The sequence below is a fragment of the Rhinatrema bivittatum genome, chromosome 4 (genome assembly GCF_901001135.1).
Source record: "Rhinatrema bivittatum chromosome 4, aRhiBiv1.1, whole genome shotgun sequence".
Classification (NCBI taxonomy): domain Eukaryota; kingdom Metazoa; phylum Chordata; class Amphibia; order Gymnophiona; family Rhinatrematidae; genus Rhinatrema; species Rhinatrema bivittatum.
This window is the reverse complement of record NC_042618.1, coordinates 469,265,740-469,283,328: the sequence shown is the minus strand read 5'-3', so window position 1 is coordinate 469,283,328 and position 17,589 is coordinate 469,265,740. Positions and strand designations below refer to the sequence as shown.

The following is a 17,589-nucleotide window of genomic DNA, read 5'->3' as shown; positions in this document are numbered from 1 at the left end:
GTCTGCGCTGCTTGTCATATTAGGGCTACACAGTCTGACCTTGATTCTAACTTATGTCAGCACTGTGAGAAGGCCCAGGGAGAGTTGGCCTTCCGAGATTTTCCTAAGCCTGGCTCCTCCCAATCTGAGGATGGGTCAGCTACATCCTTAACCGGAAGTACCCCAGATCTGAGTAATCCCGGGGCTGGGTCTTCCATGGGAGAGGGAAATCCAGTGGCATCTACTCCAGTACTTCCTGGGCTAGGTATGGACCCAGCTGCCTTCTCTTGGGTGGAATTTTTTCAAGGCCTTTAAGCCTTTGAACAGGCTCAGTCTGCTTCACTTGCTCCTGTCCAAATGGAATCCCAGCCGGTAGGGCCTCCCTCTCTCAGCCTTATCGGCAGACCTCGAGACATGCCTCGTCTCACCAAGGGTATTCCTGGCAGGGACCCGGACAACATGGACGAAGAAGGGGATCCAGATTCCTTGGAAGATGGGGAAATCCCTCCGGGTTTAGAGCCATGTTACATTTTTTCCATAGAGATGAATTGCTGGCCTTGGTTTCCCAGACCCTGAAGACACTGGGAGTTCCTGGGGGGGGGGGGGGGAATTCTGACTGAACCAAAGAAGAATACCATTCTTGTGTCTCTATGGAAAGCGTCTTGCTATTTTCTGGTGCTGGAAGCCATCCAGGAGTTAATTGAGCTGGAATGGGACTCCCCTGAAGTGAGTTTTAAAGGTGAACGAGCATTGAGAAGTTCTACACCCACTGGCTCTGGCGGCGAGAGAACGTCTGTTTCCCTAAACTGGATGCACTGGTCTGCGCTGTCTTGAAGTGAACAGCTATCCTAATGGAGGGAGGAGCGGCCTTGAAGGATGCACATGATAGGCGGATGGAGTCCATCCTTAAACAAGCCTTTGACGTGATAGCAATGACCTTACAGATTGCTTCTTGTTGGGCCCTGGTAGCTTGTTCGAGCCTGTTCCTCTCTCGCGAGGTGGATGACTCAGGGGTGAATTCCAGAGAGCCCGCCACTGCCTTTTTAGCTGGCGAGAGCTCTGACCTAGTCCGTACCTCGGCCAGAGGAGTGGCCTCAGTGGTGTAGCAGTCAGAAGACACCTATGGCTGTGGTCAGCAGATGTGACCTCTAAGGCAAACCTCACTAAGATGCCCTTTAAGTGATCACTCCTCTTTGGAAGCGAATTGGAAAAGCTGGCCAGTAAATGGGGTGAATCTCCAGTGCCAGGGCTACCAAAGATAAGAGAAAGCAGTTCCCCTCGCCTATGAGGGATTGATCCAGGGGCTCCCAATGCTTTCGGCCATACAGATGCTCTACATTTCAGAGATCTCAGTCTTTTCAGACTCGACAGCCCAAGAGAGGGGGGCAGGTTCAGGTTTGTCTTGAAACCCCCAATGAAGGTTTGCTGACCTACCCTCGAAAAGAGGAGCTAGGAGGTCAGCTGACCCTCTTCTACTAGTGGTAGGTCAAGATCACTTCTGACAAATGGGTACTGGATGTCATACGAGAAGGATATGTGATGGAGTTTCTCAACACTCCTCAGGACATGTTCATGATGTCTCCGTGCCACTCCCAGCACAGAAGCAGGCAGTGGTAAGGCTCCTCAGGTTGAGGGCTATAATTCCAGTACCTGCACCTCAGGAAAATATGTATGCATTTCCACCAGGACCCATGATAGGGAAAGTACTTATTTTAATTGGATCTCAGACGTTCTGAGTTTGGTATTCTAATAGCTCTGCTTTGGCCGCAGTATCCTTGGTATGCAAATCTTGTACATTTGATGCGCGGAAGACCCTTGAGGCTTCTCTCCCGGAGGGAATTACTGTTGAAGATACAGTTCCACACAAAGATCTGGTTCGATTTTGTCTTAACTAGTTGATGAAATCTAATATGACCAGATAGCCTTTGTAACAGCAAAAAGCACTTATCTCACAACTTGTTGTCGATATTCTGTTGTCTGTTTAACAAGTGTGAGCCTTCAACAGCCACTGTATTTTATTTGGTCGCCACCAACGTTTCACTTAAACGCTGCATCAGGGCGGATTAGTTACTGTTTCTACCTTCCATCTTTTTAGCCCGCATAAAGATATATCGGGCTATCTGGTCAAATACCGGTTTATTTATTTATTTAAAACTTTTTATATACCGGCATTAGTAAGCATACATCATGCCGGTTGTCACAAGATCATTAGGAGTCCAGTTTGAAAGACTTTAAATGTAATTGAAGTGCATGGAATTGTGAGAAGAAGCCTTTTTCTCCGTGAAGATAATTTAAACAGATACTTGGTCTTCCCACGGATTGTACACAGTAGAATATAATTTCGACATTCAAATACTCCTCCTAATCCATATGCAGTACAAAAGTCAAATAAAAAATAGAACCATTGTTCAATAGAACATTTTAGGAAAAAATAAAAAAGAAAGGGTTAAGACCGGTGACTGTAACAACTGGCTTGAACATTTCTGAATCTATCAGATCTTATGCCAGTATAGAGGTCTTCCTTTCATTAGAAATAAATAACTTTTAATCAAAAAAAGGGAAATTGTTTGAATTAAAATAAAAAGGATTTTTTTTTTAAGTTATAACTAATTGAACATTTGTTATGAGACTCTTGATAAACATATTAGATTTCATAAACTAGTTAATTTTCTCGTATCATTTGGAAACTAGTTGTTCCCTGCTTGTTGATTCGATTTTGTCTTAAAACTTAGGCCTTTGAAAAGACACAATTTATAAGGAGAGTATGTTGTCTGGTTGTGGTGGCTGCACTTCAGAAGGCTGAAACTTTTCTGCTTCATTAGCATATGTGCGCATTTGGAGAATTTTTTTGGGAGGGCTGGTGCACCAAAAGGCAATGTGTTCCTAGTTAAGCTTCAGTTCCACTGATTCTGGATCCTTTCTGGAGGGTCTTCCAAGGTTTTGTCTCTTAATTCCTAAAGAGTGCAGGTTGCAGCTGTGGCGTAGTCATATCTTGGGTAGTCCTTTGTCTTCTTATCCAGAGCTGTCTTTTTATTTTTGAGAGGCATCTAGTGTTTTAGGCCTCTGATACAGATACTGTTCTTTCTTGGGTCCTGAAACTGGATTTGTCCTTGTCAGGGTTACAGTTTGTATCTATTAGGGACATTCTCTAAAGCTGCTAGTGTTGAAAGCTTTTTTTATGGTAGCTACTGTTTAACCCAAAGAGTTCGGATTTGTGTGTGCTTCTTGTTGGGAGCATTTTCCTTTTGTTGATTATGATCAACATAGTTGAAATTCATGTTCTCTTTGATCTGCTGAAGGTGGTCATTGTCCTCCATTTGATTCAGTTGAATGATCGCTTTTACTACTACGGTACTACTTAGCATTTCTATAGTGCTACATATATATGCAGCACTGTACAAACAGACAAATTAGTTCCTGCTCAGTAGAGCTTATAATCTAATAAGACAAACATACAGGACAAGAGACTTGGGGCATTTCATAAAGCAAGACAATGGTTAAAAAAGAAGAGAAAGTTAGTGAGGCTAAAAGCAGACAATCAGGCTTAAGATTTAAAAGCAGCTTCAAAAAGGTGCATCTTTAGATGGGATTTAAACATGGTGAGATAGGGAGCATGATGCACCAGTTCAGGAAGACTATTCCAAGTACACGGCGCAGCCAGGTGGAAAGCACGGAATTGATGAATGGAGTGCACAAGGAGGGATGTAGAGAGAGATGAGAGGAGAGGTAGTGAGGTGCTGCAGGGTGAAGGCATTTGTAGGTGAGAAAGAGGAGTTTGAACTGTATGTGGGAGTGGATAGGGAGCAAATGCAGTGACTTCAGAAGAGGGGTTATGTAAGTGTAATGACTTTGGTGAAAGATAAGTCGTGCAGCTGAATTTAGGGCAGATTGCAATGGAGAGAATTGACTTGAGCAAGTTGCAATAGTCTAACTGGGAGAGAGATGAGAGAGTGGATAAGGTTTCTGATAGTGTGTTCAAAAAGGAAAGGACAGATTATGGAAATGTTATAAAAAGAGAAACTGCACACTTTAGCAGAGTTTTGGATATGCGTAGAGAAGGAGAGGAGTCTAAGATGACTGCTAGGTTACGGGCTGAGGGGACAGGGAGGGTGACAGTTTTATCCACGGAAAAAGATAAAGGAGGAAAAAGGGAGGTTGCCTTTGGGGGGGGGGAGGGAGGGGGGAAGATAAGGAGCTGTGTCTTAGCCATGTTGAGTTTAAGGTGGTCGCAGGATATCCAGGCAGCAAAGTCAGACAAACGGGCCGAGATCCGGGACTGGATTTCTAGTGAAATATTTGGTGTAAAATATCTTAGTCATCAGCATAAAAATGGTAGTGAAAGCCATGAGAAGAAAGCAGAGTACCAAGGGAATTAGTATATAGTGAGAAGAGAAAAGGGCCCAGGACTGAACCCTGAGGCACACTTATTTGCTACATTTTTTTGAGGGCGTCGATAAAGATGAGCCAGTTGATATAGTGTATCTAAATTTCCAGAAAGCATTTGACAAAATCCCTCATGAGAGTTGTCTTAAGAAATTAAAATGTCATGGGATAGGGGGCAGTGTCCTGTTGTGGATTGCCGACTGGTTAAAAGATAGAAAACAGAGTATGGCTAAATGGTCAATTTTCTCATTTGAGAAGTTGAATAATAGAGTGCCCTAGGAATCTGTTCTGGGACCACTCCTTTTTAATATATTTATAAATGACCTGGAAATGGAAGCACCAAGTGAGGTGATCAAATTTGCTGATGACACAAAATTATTCAAAGTTGTTAAATCACAAGAGGATTGTGAGGAATTTGCAAGAGGACCTTGCAAAACTGGGAGACTAAGCATGCAAATAGCAAATGAAATTTAATGGGGACAAGTGCAAAGGGATGCACTTAGGGAAGAGTAACCCAAATTATAGCTACACAATGCAAGGTTCCACATTAGGAGGAGTCATTCGGGAAAAGGATCTAGGTGTCATCGTTGATAATATGTTAAAATCTCGGTGTTTAGCAGCAGCCAAGAAAGCAAATAGGATGCTAGGGATTATTAGGAAAGGAATGGAGAATAAAACAGAGAATATTATTCCTCTGTAACACTCCATGGTGCAACCTCATCTTGAATATTGTGCGCAGTCATGGTCACCACATCTCAAAAAAGATATATGAGAATTAGAAAACGTTACAGAGAAGGGTGACCAAAATGATAAAGGGGATGGAACAATTCCCCTATGAGGGAACTGCTAAAGAGGTTAGGACTCTAGCTTGGAGAAGGGAGATATGATAAAGATCTATAAAATAGTACAAAGTACAAAGACCAGGGAACCCAAAAAGAATTTACTAGGTAATACCTTTAAAACTAATAAGAGGAAATATTTTTTTACTCAATGCATAATTAAACTCTGGAATTCATTGCAAGAGGATGTGGTGAAAGCTATTAATGTAGAGCTTTTAAAAATGGTTTGGACAAGTTCCTGGAGGAAAAGTCCATAAACCATTATTAAGGTGGAATTGCAGATATCCACTGTTTATTCTTGGGATAAGTAGCTTGGAATCTGTCCATCGCTTGGGATCCTGCCAGGTATTTGTGACCTGGATTGGTCACTGTTGGAAATAGGATACTGGGTTTGATGGACCCTTGGTCTGACCCAGTATGGCAAATCTTATAGTGGAATGGCAGAAGAGGAGGAACTACCAGAGGAAACGTTAAGTGTGATAGGGAGGTAAGAAGAGAACCAAGACAGAACAAAGTCCTGAAATCCAAGGGAGGACCGAGTATCAAGGATTAGATGGTAATCAATAGTGTCAGAAGCAGCAGTCAGGTCAAGGAGGCTAAGGACAGAGGAAAGATCTTTTCTTTTAGCCATAAACAGGTCATTGAAAACTTTGGCAGCAGCTGTTTCAGTTGAATATAGAGGGCAAAATCCATAATGGAGTGGATCAAAAATGGCTTTAGATTTAAGAAAGTCAAGATGACGGCAGTGAACAGCACGTTCAAGTAGTTGGAGGCAAAAAGGAGATGGGACAATAGTTGGCAGGACAGGTAGGATCCAGTGAGGGTTATTTAAGGAGTGGTATGATTACAGCACGTTTGAAGGCAGAGGAATATTAGCAGTAGAGAGTGAAAGATTGAGAATGTGCCTTTCTTAGCTAACATGCAGATTTGGGCTTAGTGTTAGCTTTTTCATTCTGTAGATGTGGTAAGTTCCTTGAGACATCACAAGGTCTCCACTGCCTTATGAGGGCCAATCATCTCCTTGTTCTAGACCAGTGATTCTCAACCTTGTCCTGGGGACCCCCCCCCCCAGCCAGTCGGGTTTTCAGGATATCCACAATGAATATGCATGAGAGAAAATTTGCATACATTGTATGCATATTGTGGATATCCTGAAAACCCGACTGGCTGGGGGGGGGGGGTCCCCAGGACAGGGTTGAGAACCACTGCTCTAGACAGTGGAGTGCAACAAGGGATCAAGCTACTTCTTGAGCAGTGATTAGCTTGGTATCTCCTTTGGGATTGTAAGGCTGAGACTTGGTTCTTATTTTTAAGCATTCTGCTTATATGTCCATGTCGGAGAGAAGTTCCCTTTAATTTCCGAGATGTGAAGGTCAGTGTTTTGACAGTGATCATGAGTTAGCTTGGGTATACCTTATTCATCTAGATTGGTCTGATTGGATGAAGAGGAAGGTGAAATTAGTTCTTGATAATTTTATTTCCTTGAGTGCAGTCATACCAGTCCAAACTTGCGTATCTCTTCAACCTTAATTTGGAGTGATATTAAAGAATTGCGATTTTCTGTTTCCATGCAGGTGAGTGGTTTCACATTTGATTATGATACTTTTTCTGTCTCCACCTTCCTGGTTATTTCTGGAAGTACACCGATACTTTAATTGTTTAACAAAACAAAAAAAAAAGGAAAAATGAATGTAGATGCTGCTGTTTGCATTGCGTTGAAGTTGTTCACCCTTAGCTTGTAACAGATAACACTGGCAGGCTGATGTCAGCACAGATGCATATAAGGGGTGATATTTATTTATTTCTGTATTTAATTCTTTTTATATACTGACCTTCATGACAGGGGTCATATCAAATCGGTTTACATGAAACAAGGGGTAAACATTTTATCATCCATTTAACAGTAGAATAATCAGAGGAGGTAGAAAGTTACATATAACAAGGAGATCAAACTTGGGATTAGAAGAAAGAGAAGTAGAGGGGGATAACCATTTGTGAATAAAGGAATTCGCTATGTAAGATGACAGGTAGGCTTGAGATGTAGAGTTCCGAAATTGAATAGATTAAGGGAAAGCTTGGCAAAATAGCCAGGTTTTAAGTTTTTTTCGAAATGTTTGAAGGCAGGGTTCCTGTCTGAGGTCAGGAGGTAAATTGTTCCAAATAGTGGGTCCTGCTATCGAGAATGCTCGTTCTTTGGTTGCGGTGTGGCGTGAAGTTTTGTTAGGAGGCACATGGAGAGATCCTTTGTATGATTCTCTGATGGGTCTGGATGAGGAATGGAGTTTGAGGGGGAACTGGAGGTCCAGTGGGTGTTGTTTGTGGATCGTTTTGTGGATTATGGTGAGGGATTTGTGTAAGATTCTATAGTTTATTGGAAGCCAATGAAGGTTCTTTAAGATGGGGGAGATGTGCTCTCTGCGGTTTGTATTAGACAAGACTCTAGCTGCTGCATTCTGGAGCATCTGCAAAGGTTTAGTGGAGGAGAGTGGAAGCCCCAGAAGGAGTGTGTTGCAGTAGTCAATCTTGGCAAAGAGCGTGGCTTGGAGGACAGTCCTGAAGTCATGGAAAAACAGGAGGGGTTTGAGCCTTTTTAGGACTTGCAGTTTGTAGAAGCCTTCCTTTGTCATGTTGTTAATGTATTTCTTTAAATTTAAGCGATTGTCAAGGATTACTCCGAGGTCTCTAGCATGAGAGATTTGGGCTGTATGAGGGGGCTGAAGCGAGGAGTTGGAATGGTCGGTTGAAATGATGAGCAGTTCAGTCTTGGATGTATTTAGGACTAGATTCAAATTGTTGAGGAGTTGGTTAATGGAGTGAAGGCAATTTTCCCAGTATAGGAGAGTCTTTGAGAGTGACTCTTTTATGGGGATTAAAATCTGAACATCGTCTGCGTAGAGATAATGTGTTAATCTTAGGTTGGTAAGCAGTTGACAGAGGGGGAGGAGGTAGATGTTAAATAGGGTGGGGGATAAGGAGGATCCTTGAGGAACTCCTATTGAAGATTTAATACTGGATGATTCTTTGCTGTTAATTTTGACTTTGTAGGTTCTGTTGCTTAGGAATGAATTAAACCATCTGAGTACAGAGCCTGAAATACCAATGTCTGAGAGACGGCTTAGCAAAGTGGAGTGATTCACCGTATCAAATGCTGCCGAGATGTCCAGAAGAGCTAACAGAAATGCTTGACCTTTGTCTAGGCCTAAGATGATGTGATCGGTAAGGGAGAGGAGGAGGGTTTCTGTGCTGTAGGATTTGCGAAACCCGTATTGATTAGGATAAAGAATATTGTGATCGTCTAGGAAATCTGAGAGTTGGGAATTGACCAATTTTTCAGTGATTTTTGCAACAAAAGGGAGGTTGGAGATTGGGCGGAAATTAGAGAGATCTTGTGTGTCTAGGTTGGGTTTCTTCAGAAGAGGTTTGAGAGATATCAGTGAACCTGTTGATCTGTCTCCCTCTGCTGTTCGGTGAATATAATCCATTCGTCTGGACCGGTCTGACTGAAATTATCAGGTAAGAACTAATTTCACCATTGCCTTTGGTTGTCTTAGGGATAGGATATGGAAGAGCTGAAGGCAATACCAGACCCCTTCCTATAGGGGGAGTGAAGTCAGTTTTTACCTTTTTTCTCTATCTCCATCTGCTAGCATGTGAGACATAACCCACTTATTTGGACTGGTCTGGCAGGATTAAATGAAAGGAAATTAACAGATAAGTATAATATCTGAACACTTGGAGTAAAATGTTTTGTTCAGATTCTTTCTTTTCAGTGGACACAAGTAACAAACAAGATCAACTGCATTTTAACTTGGTTGGTGGGGTGATTAGGTCTCAGTTTCTAAGGAATATCGGGGACACTTAAGATTTTACAAATGAATACTAGAAGCTGAGTCCCTTTTTGTTTTGAATCTGTTTTTTTGCAGAGATATGGATTCTGCCAGAGCTCCTTTGAGTGAAGCAGAGTTTGAAGAAATCATGAATAGAAATAGGGCCATTTCCAGCAGTGCCATTTCAAGAGCGGTATCTGATGCCAGTGCAGGTTAGCAGTAAAAGTGGGAGCAAGGCGGGGTGGCCAGGAGGCAAAGTCTCTTCAGCTTTTTCACAGCTGTTTCCTTCCTCCTTTGTTTCAAGTGACAATCTTCTACAGGGAATTGGGGGAGTGGGGAAATGTGTACCTGGTAAAATAGATGTATATATTTCCATTTATGCTGTGTCTGGTTCTTCATTCTGAAAATGGGCTGGCATACATTTTGTAAGCATTAAATGCATTACTTCAGTATGTATTTGATGACATCCTTTAACTCTGGATCTTCTTTTTAGGAGACTATGGGAGTGCTATAGAGACGTTGGTAACTGCTATTTCTTTAATTAAGCAATCCAAAGTCTCTGCTGATGATCGTTGCAAAGTATTGATAAGCTCTTTACAGGACTGCTTGCATGGAATTGAATCCAAGTCGTATGGTTCTGGATCAAGGTAAGACATTTATACTTGTTCTTAATTGTTCAAATCTTTTCTCAATAACCGAATCTGCAAAATTAAAATAGGAAACCATGAGTCCAAAGCTATTCCCCTCAATCAAGGAGTCCCACAAGGTTCATCCCTCTCCTCAACACTTTTCAACATTTACATCCTTCCCCTCTGTCACCTCCTATCTAGTCTCAAACTTCCTCATTATGTCTATGCTGATGACGTACAAATTCTCATACCCATTACCGATTCACTCCCCAGTGCTTTGAACGTTTGGAACTCCACTCTCCTATCTATTAATAAACTCCTAACCACCATCCATCTTTCATTAAACACTGCAAAAACAGAAATCATGCTTATGGCACCCAAAAAACACAGAATCTCCTCCCTCCATCCCTACCCTCTTATCTCATTCTCCCAACAAGTCCGAGATCTCGGGATTGCCCTTGACAATCACCTTACCCTGAATAAATTTATTAGCAATACACTGAGAGATGGTTTCTTCAAATTACACACCCTTAAAAAACTAAAATCCTTACTCCACCCTGTTGATTTTCGCACAGTACTTCAAACTACTATCTTCTCCAAACTTGACTATTGTAATTTCCTCCTTCTAGTCTACCGAAAAACTCTATCCACCCACTTCAAATTCTACAAAATACAACTGCCCGGATCATAACTAATACACTCAGAAACGAACACATAACACCTGTTCTAAAGGAATTACATTGGCTCCCGATAGCATCACGCATTCAATATAAGATCCTCTCCTACACAAGGCCCTACACAACCCTGAAATGAATTGGTTCAATGACTCCTTTCGTCTCCACCAGTCCACTAAGCCCACCAGACACCAACATCTCGCTACCATGCCGACTCTCTCACCTAAATCCACTAAACTGGCCTCCACCAGTGCCCTTGCGCTCTCAGTAGCCGGGCCTGCTCTCTGGAATACAATGCCCGTGGAGTTACGCCTGGAAGATTGCCTTAAAACTTTCAAACAAAATCTCAAGACTTGGCTCTTCACTAAAGCATATATCTAGGACCTCTCAGCACATTTCTCCCACACTCTACACCTCCTCAGCCCACCCCTCAGGAAATCACATAAAACACCATGCCATTTCTATTGTCCTTAATGTTATACTGTATTTTTTACCATAATGTATATAATTGTTAATATCTGTTATTATCATATTACTGTTAATTTTTGTTAATATTTACTATTTCAATCCTTTTTACTCTTCCCCCCCACGCACAACTATTATTATTAAGTTACTAACTTTCGTTCTATGTAAAACGCCTCCAAGCGTATGTTTTTTCTGTTATACTGTAAACCGAGGTGATATCTCTGATGAACATCGGTATATAAAAATCTATAAATAAATAAATAAATAAATTGCTTCACCTCTTAAACCTCCAAACCATTTCATTGACTTCTCATGCCAGTGCTGCAATTGAAATCATGCATCCGGTATTACAGAAGAGAAAATGCTTTTAGAAAACTTAAGCGCTGGCCAGAATTCTTAAGAGCCAAAGTTGGGAGGGGAGGGGTGGAAGGAAGGAAATTTAGATTTTTTTTTTGTTTACTCTTGGGATGTCTGTGTTTTTGTATTGCTTATTTTTGTTCTCCCCCCTTCCCAATTTTTTTCCCTTCAGCCTGTCTTCCCCACTCTCTTCTGCAGCCTAGCATCTGCTTCTGTTGCCTACAGCTACTACTTTTCCCAGCCCTGGGCGTGTCTGCCCCAGCAGCAAATGCCACATTTTAGGCGATCTGGGACCTGGGATTTTTCCAGTCTGCTCTATTAGAGAAATTACACAAATAATTACTTGTTTCTATTGCGCATACAGCCGTATTCCAAAGAGTTAAAGATATCTGATTCTCACTCTGTAGGTTACGTCTCTTATCCACTATGGCATCATATCATGACCTCATCATGAGGTCATGATATGAGACTCCAAGGGTGGTAGATGCATGGAATACCCTCTCAGAAGAGGTGATGAAGACAAAAACAGTAATGGAATTCAAAATGGCATGGGGTAAACACAGGAGATTACTAATGGCTAGAGCAGTGCTTCCCAAATTGTACTGGAGGACTCCCAGCAAGTCAGGTTTTCAGGATATCCACAATGAATATGCATGAGACAAGTTTGCATTCCATGGTGACTCATATGCGGATTTATCACATGCATATTCATTGTGGATATCCTAAAAACCCGACTGGCTGGGGGTCCCCCAGGACAGGGTTGGGAACTTCTGGGCTAGAGGATGGAAATGAAGGTAAAGGTCCCCCAGGTTACCCCTTAATTTCTGCATGGGAGTAACCCACACAGAGTGGCAGTTTACAACCCTGAACAGTTTGCCGGGCAGACTGGATGGACCAGTTGGGTCTTTATTTGCTGTCATTTACTGTGTTACTATGTTAATGCGATCCTGTGGGTGAGATAATTTGTGACACTGTTTCAAACTGCAACTCCCCAGGTCCCAGTAGAATTAGAGAACAGCTGCGTAAAGAATTTGAAAGGTACAAAAGTATAAAATTGAGACAAGGCGGTATGGCTATTGACACATTACATTACAATGGGTTTTTTTAACATTAGACCACTCCTGAGAACAGATGAAAACATTTTCTAGGTGGCTGTTCATATTTCAGAAAAAGAAACAGATGTTCTAATGGACTACTTGGAGATCACTTAAAATTCTGTGTTTCTAGGCAGGTACACTGATTTCCTAAAGAGGCAAGGACTATGAAACTCAGTGAAAAGAACGTGAAGTGATGTCTCTTGGAAAATCTGTTACTTCAGTATTGCCTGTGCAGGGAAGGGGAGGGTGGGGGTATGTGTGCAGAAAATTGACTTCGTGTCTCCATGGTCCCTCTTCTGATCCCAGCAAGATTAATGAGACTCTCTTATAAACAAATAAACAAATATGCATATGAGAGATTTGCATACACTAGGTTTTCATTACATGCATATTCATTGTGGCAATTCTGAAAACCTGACTGGATAGATGTGCCTCCAGGTCTATGCAATTATCTTTTTTTTTTTTTTATTTGAAGTCCCAAAACTTCACTGAAATTTAGTTATTTAAACATTAGGAAAATAGATGTTCCTAATTTGGGGGCAATATTACATTGCCCCTGGCTTTTGATTGGGTGTTTTTCATTGACCATGTCACTACTCTTGGGTAACATACTGTACATGTTTCCTCTTGCTTCTTTGGGCTTCAGTTCAGTTGGAACAGGCTTCTACTGGGTACATCGTCTTAGGTCTTCATTTCAGCTAGCTGGGGTTTCTCCCTGTAATACAACACCCACTCCCCCATTGCAGTGATAGTCCTTGGCTAGGGGCCACAGATTCTAGGTACTTCTGGGACCTGGTATGTATATACTCTTGAGTCTGGCCACTAGATGTCACTGAAGTGTAATGATTGGGAGTCATCTGTAGCTCCCCGGCCAGTCTAAGGACCAGAATCCAGGCTTGGGACTTAAAACCTGAGTCTCCTGTACAGCAGTCCAGCCCACAAGCAGATTAATTTTCTAATAATGTCTAGCACAATCTGTCCATCTGGATCCTTGTAGTGAATCAGTCTTTGACAATAATTTAATTTGCAAACAAAGATACTGAAATTCTACAACTATTAACATCAGCCTGATAAGAAATACACATCTCCTTTTTCCTAAAGAGACTCCTGGAAAGTGGCCCTCGTGTATGTAAACAATACAGTGTGACTTATTTTTAGAATTACTTTTGGCAGGGTTTATGGAAAAGACATACAAATGGCATTCACAGCCTGCTAATTTTGCATCTTGTTATTAAGAAAACTGTAGAGTCCTTACAGTTGATGTCAGCTTACTGTTGTCTTGTGCTCTGCAGCATTTGTCAAAATAATTTGTAAATATTGCTTATTTCCAAATGATTACTAACTTTTGAATCTGGATTAAAAGTTTGTCGTCTTGCTTCTGAGTTTATAGCTTAGGGCCCCTGTTGCTGAAATGTCCGTTAGATTTTGCTTATGTTTAGATGCAGGTCTATTGCAAAAGATTGCTGTTTCCATGCTTTGCTGCCTTAGCAAATGTATAGTTTCTGTGGGACATTATTGCAGCAGTGACTAAGAAAGCAGCATCCAGCTGGTATTGTTTCTAGTAGTTTTTTATACATGAAGAGTAATGGACCAATTCCTATCTATTAGTAGGCGAGAGCGGTCAAGAGAAAGGGACCACAGTAGGTCACGAGAAAAGAGCAGACGGCACAAATCCCGGAGCCGAGATCGCCATGATGACTACTACCGGGAGAGAAGCAGAGAACGTGAGAGACACCGTGATCGGGAACGTGACCGAGACAGGGAGCGTGACAGGGAACGGGAGTATCGTCATCGTTAGGAGGTGGGTATGTTGTTGATGGTGATGCTGTCATTCATATTAACTACCTTAGTGTTCCTCAGGCAACAGCTTTACTGGACACTATGCTACAGCTACAATTCCTGCAGTAGAAGGTGAAGAGGCAGTTGAGTAGTAAAGTTTTACTATCTGTCATGATTTATGTAGTGTACATGATCTGATGAGGGCGATTGGGTGGATGAAGGTATCATAACTTGTTTTTTAGTCTTTTAGATCCTGGAGTGAAAGCAGATCGAACTTCTTGGGTAGTAGTCACATACACTACAGAGGCATAACTGCCATCCACTTTTTAAGGTATTCTGTTTGCAGCATATGATCCCACTGACATGGGCAGAGCTGACTTGTTTGTTAATAGCACATGCATATGTCCATTGATACAGTGGAGTTGTGTTCCTCCTCCTACCTTATGCGGTTTCCTTTGAATTGATAAATTCATGAAGCATATTTATAATTCAAAGAAAGCATTATAAGAAACCATTTTTTTCCTCCTCCTCACATTTATACTCCCTTACAGTTAGTGACTCAACCTTGATTGTGTACTAAAGTGTAATAAAAAAAAAACAAAAAACGATAGGCCAGATGAAATTGGTAGAAGCGGGTGGTGCTATATGTTAAGGATAGCATAAAAGTGCAGAGGAGACAAAATATACTGTGGATCCTGTATGGTGATGGGGGGAAAAGTATAGCAGTGGAGGGTATAATACCTTCCACATGGCCAGAATGAATAAACAAATATTCAATGAATATGCTAACAGGAATTAGAAAAGCTAACAAATTAGGCAGCACAGTAATGGAAATTTCAATTACCCCAATATTGATTGGGTAAATGTCTCATTAGAGGCTTGAAATGCTAACAGGAATTAGAAAAGCTAACAAATTAGGCAGCACAGTAATGGAAATTTCAATTACCCCAATATTGATTGGGTAAATGTCTCATTAGAGGCTTTATGTAGCAGCTAGTCCTGGAACTGACAAGATGGGGAGCTATTCTGGATCCAATCCTCACTGTGATACAGGATCTGGTGCGAGATAACAGCAGTGGAGCTGCGTGGCAGTAGTGCTCGTAACACAATCACATTTAACATAATCACTGGAGGGAGGATATTAAGGAAAACAGCAGCAACATTTAACTTTAAAAAAAGAAACTATGATAAAATGAGGGAATCAGAAAAAAACTAAACAGAGCGGTTACAGAGGTTAAGTTTGCATGTGGCATGGACACTGTTTAAAAATCACCATTTTGCAAAGGTAGAAAGAAGACCAGGTGACTGCCAGCATGGTTAAATGGTGAAGTAAAAGAGGCTATTAAAGCCAAAAGGACATCTTTCAGAAACTGGAAGGTGGAACCAAATGAAGAAAATAGGAAAGAGCATAAGCCCTGCTAAGTTAGATGAAAAGCATTAATAAGGCAAGCCAAAAGAAAATTTGAAAAGAAGTTTGCCAGAGAGGCAAAAACTCTAAATAGAAACTTTTTCAAGTATATTTGTAGCAAGAAGCCTGTGAAAATGTCAGACAGACCACTAGATGATTGAGGGATTAAAGGGCACTCGGGGAATACAGGCCATAGCAGAAAAACTAAAGGAATTCTTTGCTTTGGCCTTTTCTGAGGAGGGTTTTGGGGAGAATACCTTATGTTGGAAACATTTTTTAAGGGTGATGATTCAGAGGAACTGAATCAAATCATAGTAAACTGGGAAGATGTAACAGAGCAAATTGACAAACTAAAGAGTAACAAATCATGGGGATCAGATGTTTTGAAAACTCAAAAATGAAATTGCAGGTTTATTACTAGTAACCTCTAACTTCTTATTCAAATCAGCTACAGTACTACAGTACCCAAGGACTGGAGGGGTGGCAAACGTAATGCCCATTTTTAAAAAGTGCACCCAGGGTAATTCAGGAAAATACAGACTGGTGAACCTGATGTTTGTGCTGGGCAAAATGATAGAATCTATTATACAATTACTGGCCAGATGGCTAGATGCAGACTACTGAGGCAGAGCAAGGGAAGTCTTACTTTACAAATCTGTTAGATTTTTTTTTTGAAGGGGTTAAAAATTGTGTTGATGGGGGTGAGTCATTTGATTATACTATATCTGGATTTTCAGAAGGCATTTGATATAGTCTATCATGAGAGATATATCAGGATATTAGATTGTCAGGCGATAGGAGACAATGTCTTGTGGATTGGTAACTGGTTAAAGGATATGAAACAGAGTAGAACTGAATAGTGATTTCTCTAATTGGAGAAAATCAAGGAGTGCCCCAGGGATCTGCTCTGGAACTGGTGCTTTTTAATATATTTACAAATGATCTGGAAAAGGGAGCGATGAGTAATGTGACACAAAATTATTCCAAGTTGTTAGATCACAAGCCAATTATGAGAAATTGCAAGGGGAACTTGAGAAATTGGAGAATTGGTCAGCTAAATGGAAGATGAAATTTAATGTGGACAAGTGCTTACATATAGGGATGAATAATCCAAACTATAGATACACAGTGGGTTTAATATTGGACAGCATCACCCAAGAAAAGGATCTTGGAGTCAATGTGAACAATACTTGGAAATCCTCTGCCCAGTGCACAGCAGTAGTAAAAACAAACAAATAGAATATTAAGGCATTTTCCATGGATAAGTACGCTGAATTAGTTATTCCTCTGCACTCAGGCAGGCCAGTCCACACCAGTGGGTTATGTACTCCTTCCAGCAGATAGAGACTGAGTAAAACTGACTTGCTGGAGTCACTGACATATAGCCCTGCCCTGACATCAGCCTGCCAGTATACTCTGTCTCCAGCAGATGGTAGATATGATGCTCCCTTGTGGAGCCTGCTTGTTAAAACAAACAAATAAATAAATAAGGGAGTGCTCAACAGTGAAGGCTTGTGCCCCCCCCGCAGCTGGAGACTTGATTGTAGTCTCAGCCAGGAACAGCTGAGCTCAAGTAAAAGAGTTAAGAGGGAATTTTAGGCTCCCTCTTTCTCCTTACCGGATCTCTCTTTCCCTCGGCGTTTCTCTTTTCCCTCTCACTTCTCTGGGGACTTAGTGAAGAGTGGGATGGGCAGGGTCTGATTAAACTAGCTTCCTAATTTCCCCCCTCTCCTCAATCAGCTTTTCTCCATGTATACTGAACACCTGCTTTACCTTATCAGATGCCGCCACCTCACACTACTTAAAATATTGATATATGACTTGTAATTAGTTTTGCATTGTTATGTTTCTCCCGTTTTATGGCTTTGTATTAGTTCTTTGATAATTTACTTATCCCTCTATTCCCTTCCATTATGCATATTACGTTCACTTCTCCCAGTTTGCTACTCCTTGTTTTCTGTAACTGAGTTCTCTAATTTGTTCCCCCTTGTTAGATGTAAACCGGCATGATGTCCCTGACGAATGTCGGTAAAGAAAAGCCTTAAACAAATATAAATAAAAATTAAATAAATTACAGCAAACTTATCCTTTACTTGAGGTTGATCAATTTGTTTACAATCAGCTAGTTCACTTTTTTTGCACAGCGAAGATT

At 41.2% G+C, this 17,589-nt stretch overlaps 1 protein-coding gene across 2 annotated transcripts in view; it reads left to right on the top strand.

Moving 5' to 3' along the window:
• Positions 1-17,589, top strand: part of CPSF6 (cleavage and polyadenylation specific factor 6) — a 135,886-nt gene that overhangs the window by 60,778 nt on the left and 57,519 nt on the right. For both annotated transcript variants that reach the window (XM_029597222.1, XM_029597221.1), the window contains exons 7-9: positions 9,125-9,240; positions 9,522-9,675; positions 13,859-14,051. In XM_029597222.1, the coding sequence (XP_029453082.1) occupies positions 9,125-9,240; positions 9,522-9,675; positions 13,859-14,048 (460 nt within the window). In that variant the 3' untranslated portion in view covers positions 14,049-14,051. The remainder of the gene's footprint in view (positions 1-9,124; positions 9,241-9,521; positions 9,676-13,858; positions 14,052-17,589) is intronic.